This window comes from Hipposideros armiger, unplaced genomic scaffold, assembly GCF_001890085.2.
Source record: "Hipposideros armiger isolate ML-2016 unplaced genomic scaffold, ASM189008v1 scaffold_122, whole genome shotgun sequence".
In the NCBI taxonomy this organism is placed as follows: domain Eukaryota; kingdom Metazoa; phylum Chordata; class Mammalia; order Chiroptera; family Hipposideridae; genus Hipposideros; species Hipposideros armiger.
Window position 1 is genome coordinate 2,013,384 of NW_017731472.1, and position 8,205 is coordinate 2,021,588.

Genomic DNA, 8,205 nt, shown 5'->3' on the forward strand with positions numbered 1-8,205 from the left:
CGAGATTCCAAAACCATTTTTGAACTAGTCTGAGAGGAGAACGATTGTAATATAAGGAATGACTCTGTGTTAAAGAAAGGACAGGATAACTTAATAGAGGTCTCCTATCTTATTCTGTGACGGTGCTTCTGGGCTCCGGTGATGAATGTGTTCATTTTATGTGACTTGCTTTGGGTAAATAACCCAGTGCCCTATCAGCTCTCTGGCCCAAGACCAGCAGCGGTTTGTGTGCGCGCTAATGACGGTAGAAGGTGCCTGGGGGAGGGTCTGGGAGGGGCTGCCCAGCGTGATCGCGCCCCTGGCACTTCCTAAGAGATTCTCAGCTCTTTCTCTGCAGCTGCCACTTGAAGACTCCAAGCTTTCCTTCCAGAGGAAAGAAGCCATCTATCTAAATCAGCTGTGCGCTCCACGTTCCTCGTCTCCCGCTACGCCAGCCGCCACCTCCACCCCTTCCATTGTGTTGTGCGTTTAGCTCGGCTTCCTGCGTAAGACCCTAACCTCATTTGTAGGAGAGATTACTGAGAATTTTGGAACCTCGACTTGCAATGGAGCTGTACGGAAAGGTAAGCAGAAGGGAGTTCCTCTGTATGCTCTGCATGGAAACCTCGCATTGAGGACTTTGTGGGGTGTGTGTGTGTGTGTGTGTGTGTGTGTGTGTGTGTGTGTGTGTGTGTTCTTAATGCAGTGTGCGAGCAAGACACTTTATGTGTGTGCTATTCATTGTTTTTCTACGCCGTGTTTGTTGAATGAAATTGTAAAACCACCCCACTCTGCCTATGAAGATGTATAAACTTTCCCGATTTGGGATGGGGAGGGGGCGGAGAGTCCCAGAACCAAGCGCAGGTTTCGTTTGTGTTGGTATTTAGCAGAAGGTAAAGCGTATCTTAACCGGGGAATCACAATCTAGTTTCGGAAGGCGATAGGTAGAAAAAAAAAATCTCCAGCTGAGAAGAGCTGAGGTCACTTTTCCGTGCACCTTGCCAGAAAATGGGCTGAGAGGCTGATAGCAGTAACAACCAGAAACGACTCCAAAGGAGAAGGGAGGCTCCGCGGCCGAGTCCGACTGGAGGAGGCAGGCAGTTTAAAGGCTGGCTTGCAGGGAGTTGTAGTTTAAGACTCGCGGATTTGTAGGAAAGCTCTGGTTGGATCAGACTACAACTCCCAGGAGCGCGCGCGGCTCCCGGCCAGTACGCGTGTGCGGCGCCAGGAGGGGACAGCTCCGGTGCTGATATTGGAACCGGTTAGCGAAACCTAAGAGTGCAGAGTGTGGAGCGTGGAGCGCGCGGGCGGTGCACGCTTGACCGGGCCCCGGGGCCAGCGCTGTCTTAGCCAGAGAGAAAGGACATTTTGAGAACAATGAGACACGAAGCTCCCATGCAGGTGGGTCTGTGCAGAAAGTGTGGATGAAAGCCGAGAGATGCTTTCATCCTTGGTCCAAGCACAAACTGTTTCGGATCTAAGGGAAGGTCCAGGGGGCTACTCACGAAGATGAGACTTTGACTTGGTCCTGGGGATGGAGTTGGGTTCCTCTCAGCTTCGTGGGGCTGTCATTGGGGCTGTCTGGATGAGGGATAGGAGTATTTAATATCTTTCCATGTTCCACAAAGGAGGATTGAGAGTGCCTCTCTAAAACGTTAGCCTGAACAAACAAGTCAGAGGAACATGCAATCTCGAGAGTATTGGCATTGATCTTCCCTCCTGGTTTCCCTGGTTTGCGATAGCGGTGCAAAGCACGGACTTAAGGCCAGGTTCCGGGTTTTGAGTTGTCTACTGGAGTCGGGATATAACGAATCCTCTTATTTCAGAGCGCGTTATGAAAAAGGAGAAGTCAATGTTAGGGGTCCTCAGAGTCCCCTTTCTTCAATTAGGGCCCTAATAGTATCAGCGGAAAATAGCAAACACGATGGGGCTTGACCCATCCTAGAGTTATGCCAGCTCTTTATCGCTGTTCGCACAACTGGTTTACTACTGCATCTCCGAGACCCCTCTCTGAGCTTTCCTAAGTGATGTGCCCATTTGTTGTACGTTGCGATTCTGCATTACAATCACATTCTTAGGTTTGCTTCCTTCGAGTCCGGTACCTCTGCCTAAGCACCTTGATGAAGTTTTGTTTTTAAGTAAAGATAGATGAGTGATGATGCTTTCTCGTTTATGTACAACCGGTGAACGCTAAACCTCAGCCTGTGTTTCATTAACCAATAACAGTGATCCCGTTGCGTAACAGTAAGGCACTTTATGAATGGGGTTGAGAGGAGAATGGAACACACCGTTTGGAACGCGTTCTCTCTTGAGAACCCGTCCCTGTTGCCAAATCCAACAATATAAATATTTGACTTTAATTATTGCTTAAACGTTTTCTATCGATTTTTTCATGAATCAAGGACTCTAAACATATGCATCTATTTACTTTTAATCTATTTTATGGGTTATGTATATTAAGATATACACTGACTGGACTGTTATATGAAAAAAAAATCTGTAGAACATAATTGTTTGTTGAAGGATTAGATAATGGAAGCCCTCAAATTACCTTATGAGTTATTTAAAATTTGATTTGTTCCAGAGAACAGTGGCCCCATTGTGTGTATTCTAATACCCCTGTTTGTGACTTAGCTTTTCATTACAGACCTGATGTGAAAAGAATCTGGATAGACAATAAAGGTACAGGCTGTTGCAATCAAGATATATTGGCTTGTGATAATTTTCCATTACTGGAGGTACTGCCAGGAGTCAACTGACTAAATTAATCATATTTGATTATAAGTAAACACTGACCATAGACTCTAAAAGTAGATTGTTAATATTTAAGTCAACCCCATATGTGCACTGAAGTCTTTCTGTCAAAATAAATTACTAAAAAATTAACCACACTGCATCTTCATTTTTATTTTCATACAAGAGTTGCTTGGAATGTTAAGAAGGGTCATTAAAATGTTACAGAACTGTATGAAATTATTACCTTAGGAAAATTTTAAATTATTTTATATTAACTAGATAGTAGGAACTGTAATTCCCTATTTTAGTCAGAACTTTATGGGAGAATTAATATAAAAATAGATAATACAATTAATTTGCTTATGGATGGAGTTATTTTAATACTTATTGTGTACTTTATTCTCTGGACTAGATTTTTAATTTTTTTTTAGTTTTTATATTTATTTATTTAATTTTCTTTAAAAAATCAGTTAAAGGTGTACAAAACAACATAATACAAGTTGTACATTTCACCCCTCATAAAGCGATAATCTCCTCTCCCCAATCTATTGCCCCTCTGATATCGTACATATCTTGGACTAGATTTTTGAAATTTAAAAATTTAAATGCCCAAATGCTATCATGGATAACATGTGCATTTTAAGAGATCAAATATTTAATTAAAGCATATTCATTCATTCAGTTTAACAAGTAAATGGTTGTTACGATGACCCTCTTTATTATCATCAGATTTTCAAACATATAAAATGGTAGAAGAATTAAAACTGTAAACATGCTTTATATATTTTTTTAAGTGGCAAGTGATGTCTCAGCTCCCATCCTTCTGAATCATAATAACATTCCAGGTGAATTTGATAAAAGAAAATGCAACAAGATGAATAGTTGACACTTCCTTTTTTTTTCCAATTTAAAAAACTGAAATACATCATCATTTTAAATAATAGCCCCAGAATTTTACTTAAGTTTTTGGAAAATGAGTGACAAACAAAACCTCATTCTATAGTTGCATTATCTAAAGAGATTCTTTCCCCATTAAAAATATTTAGTTCATTTGTTGATGTGAAATAAAACAAGCTCTCTAACTATTGATTTCCTAATTTACTTGTATATTTTATTAAGTCAAGGAAGTCTTTTTAAAAACAATATAATGTCTTTTGAAAAGCATTTGATGTGGTGTTCTGTTCCAGATAGTTGTCTTTGATATATGTATATTTTCTGAAGGATATGGCTCTCTGAGTTGATACAAAATGAGGGATAATTGATTTTTATAGTGACTATTAAAATAATATACCACGATAGTCTTTGATATATGTATTTTCTTTGTAACTCAATAACTAGGGATAGCATTTGGTAAGTGTTCCAAATGATGGGTTAGAATTTTAATGCAGGAGATGGTCATTTTACGTTTTCTCATTCAGTGCATCTGTAAATCCTGAGAGCCAAATGAAATGGGGAATAGCGCTGCTCATGACTTGAGGGAAAGACTCTGATGAACAAACTGTCATTTGATTCAGCAGCCAGACTGAACAAATTCCACTGTATCTAGTGCTTTGTCTGTGCCGAGCACTGTGCCTTGCATTTAGATATGTGTGTGTGTGTGTGTGTGTGTGTGTGTGTGTGTGTGTGTGTGTGTGTAAAATATAAAATGGTCCTAGAGGTCTACATTTCTAATTACAGGCAAGGTAACTGGAGCTTGTTAAGATTAAATACCATATTTTGCCATGTATAATACATACTTTTTTGCCCAAATTTGTGAGGGAAAAATAAGGATGTGTATTATACATGGGTAGTACTAATTCCGTATCTGTATAAATGTTTTTAGTTCTTTTATTTATGCTTATCAGTTAAAACTCTAGATTGATGAATAACGATCGATATCCACATGCAAAATGATACCCTGGAATATGACCATCGTTTTGTTGAACTTATGTCGAACTTGCAACAACGAAGAGGTCTTGGCCTTCTATGATGCGTAAATAGCGTATATTTGTTACAGGTACATAAAATTTCTTGTACCTTGTAACTGTTCTTGTGTTTTCTAATTATTTGTTACATAAATTTTTTTGTACCATAATATGTTAAAAAAATAAATGCTTAAATTCCTTTATAATACAAAAAACAAGTACCTAAATATAACCAAATAAAAATTTGAATTAAAAAATTAAAACAAAAGATTTTTTTCCCTGAAAGTTTGGGCCAAAAACTTGGGTGCACGTTATACACAGCAAAATACGGTAACTTTCTCAAGATTTTGCCAGGTGTCTGTCTAGAAAGCCCATGTTCTTTCCTCTATTCTTTGGGGTTCCTCAAGAAGACAGAAAGGGTGGTGTAAAGAATGAGACCACTATTGATATAAATTGATTCATTCATCTGGTTCAGAAGGAAAAAAATAATGTCTCTGCCTTCTGTTTATAAAACAAACTTGTGTGAATTAACCCAAATATTAGAGAAGGGCCAGTGTTTTAAAGATGGCTTGCTTTGTGTCTCTTGGACTGGAATTGTTTTGCAGGTTTACTCTCTTGCAGGACCAAAGTGGAATCCATTGCCTCTGATTAAATGCTTAATCATCAGTTTTGTTATCCACAGTTTTTGGGTCATCTCATAAATGCAGAGCTTTATGACTATTTGGGAAACTTAACAAAACAAAACAAAAAACATCTACCCAATGTATGGAGCAGAGTGCCAAAAACCCAAAAAAGGTTGTTTGGCTAAAAATGAGGAGAATTGAAGAAAGAATATAGATGCTGAAGATAAAGTTGAGTTGAAAACCATAATTAATGTTAAATACAGCCATGCTGTACGAGTATACAAGAACAATTTACAAAGAAGTCAAGTCTAAATATCATTGTTTCATTTGACTATGAAAAGTATGTAGCATTCTTGCATTTCATCATTGTTGAATTTCTGACAATATCCAACCTCAACGATGGCCTCTTTATCTTTATAAGAAATGCAAATTGAATTCTCATCACTTAAAGAAACAGAAAACCCCTAGTTGACATTGGAAGAACAGGAGTTTCTCTCTTACTCCATTTGAGCAAATGCCTGAAGTATCCACCTTTCTAGTGTAAAGGAAAGTGGACGATAGAAGGGGGATTAACCTATAGTAAAAATAAACTTCTGTGGTGTAAAAATGACAATTCCACTTCCGCTTTTTCATTTGAAGAAGTTGTAGATTTATTACATGTGTAACCACAATTTTCTCCCGCCATTTTAAGCTTATATCAGAACTAGAAATTCCTTTCCTGACCATCGTATTCCAAGAAGGGGCTATAATTTTTATGCTAAGGAATGCCTTTTCCTGCAATTGTTCTTATAGCAAGGGCACTCAACTTATTGAGTATAAACAGTTGTGCCACCTGAAAAAGTGCTGCATAGGTTAAAAGGTTGCTCCTTTTTTCATTTATTACTTGGGCTCAGAGGTTCTAGAGGAGCCATCTTAGGAGGTCACATTTTATTACCAAGGGTGCTATGATCTGTGAAGTTTAAATCTTTTAGATTTATTTGGAATTATATAGATTTTTAGCATTTTTCATTTATTTAAAGTTTTTGAGATATTTATATATTGGCTTGTCAGAAAAGTCATGATGCATTTTTGCAATGAAAAACAGAAAAAAATACGTCATGACTTTTCTGACAATCCAATACATTGAAATGCACAAACCTTAAGTGAACAATTTGATGAATTTAAATAAATGGATGCGCCTTTGTAACACACACCACTATAAAGATATAGAACATTTCCAATCAACCCCAAAAGTTTCTTCATTCATACTCTTTCTCCTGTATCCACCGTTAAAATGAAGTCCTAACTTTTTTCATGATAAATCAGTTCTATTTATTCTAGGACTTAATGTAGTTGTGTAAAACATACAGTATGAACATTCTGTATGATATATACTACGTATTCTTGAATCTAGCTTATTTTGCTCAGAATAATGTACAGAGGTTTCATCCATTTTTTTCATTTATTAATAACTCATTCCATTTTATTGATACATATTATACTGTTGTGTCAGTCTACAATTTTCTTTAAATCCATTTTCCTGTTGATGGAGTTTGAGGTAGTTTCCCATTTGAGGCCATTATGATGAAGGCTGTAAACATTATCATATATATATTTTTTATAATAATATCTTTTCATTTCTCTTGGGTAAATACCTAGAAGCAGAGTTGCTGAGATAAAGGGTAAGTGTATATTTAACTTTATAAGAAACTTAAATCGTTAGTCAAAGTGGCAGAACCGTTTTACGTTCTCACCAGCAGTGTATGAGCATTCCAGTAGCTCCACATCCTCAACAACCTATGGTGTCAGTGGCCTTTCTAATTTTTGCGACTATATTGGGTATTTTGTGGTATTTCACTTGATGACAAGTGATGTTTAGCATATTTTCATCTGCTTACTGGCCATTTGTATATTTTTCTTTGTGTCTGTTTAGCCTTTTGTCCATTATGGGAGCTGTCTTATTATTGTTTAGTTGCAGGAGGTCTTTGTATAATTTTGAAAATAGTTCTTTAAATATATTTAAAAATATTTTCTGTCAGTCTGTGGCTCTAATACTCATACTCTAAATAGTGGATTTTGATGAGATTTTTTTGATTGTGATGAAATCTAGGTTATTAAATATAGATGTAAGCTTTATCTGGACTCGAGGGTTCTGTTTGTCTTGACTGTGTCCTGAGACCTTGCTACATCTATTTATTATTTCTGATAGTATTTTGTTTTTAGATTTATGTTAGACTCCTTAAAGATTTCTACATAAACAATCATATCATTTGCAAATAGAAGCAGTTTACTTCTTCCTTTCCAATGACCTTTTGTGTGTGCATGTGTGTTCTGTATCTTATTCCACAAGATGGGACATCCAGTACAATGTTGGGTAGAAGTGACGAGCAGGCATCTTTATCTTTGTCCAAATCTTAGGAGGAAAGCTTTTCATCTTTAATGAGTAAGTGTAAGGTAAGCTGTAGTTGTTTTGTTGTTATTGGTTTGTTCAGATGCCCTGTCATACTGAGGAAATTTCTTTTGATTTCTAGTTTGCTGAGGGTATTTGTTTTTAACATAAATGGGTGGTGAATTTTGTGAAATACTTTTTATGCACCTATTGGGGTGATCACATGGTTTATCACCTTCATTCTGTTGGATTATAATGATTGATTTTTGAATTAATATGACAGTCTTTAGATAAACCTTAGTTAGTCATAATGTATTATCCTTTCTATATATGGTTGGATTCAGTTTGATTGTATTTTCTTGAGGATTTTTTTTTTTTTTGCATTTAAGTTCATGGATTTTGGTCTCTGATTTTCTTTTAATGTCCTTATGAGGTTATAATATTGGAGTTATGCAGGCATTACAGAACAAGGTGAGAAGTGTTTTTTTCCCCTCTGTTTTCTGAGTGATGTTGGTATGTAAGATTGATATATTTTGGTCCTTAAAGTGTTTAATACAGTTTAGCAATGAAGCCATTGGAGCCTGGAGTTTTATTT

The 8,205-nt window shown here is 36.7% G+C and overlaps 1 protein-coding gene across 2 annotated transcripts in view; it reads left to right on the forward strand.

Annotated features, from left to right (window-relative positions):
• The first annotated feature begins 217 nt into the window (after nt 1-217).
• The window catches only part of RAB3C (RAB3C, member RAS oncogene family), a 268,191-nt gene continuing 260,203 nt past the window's right edge, over nt 218-8,205 (forward strand). Inside the window, exon 1 of one of the 2 annotated variants that reach the window (XM_019648231.1) lies at nt 218-563. In XM_019648231.1, the coding sequence (XP_019503776.1) occupies nt 546-563 (18 nt within the window). In that variant the 5' untranslated portion in view covers nt 218-545. Of the gene's footprint in view, nt 564-1,208; nt 1,381-8,205 lie in introns of those variants that run through there. The other variant, XM_019648230.1, reaches the window with a different exon arrangement.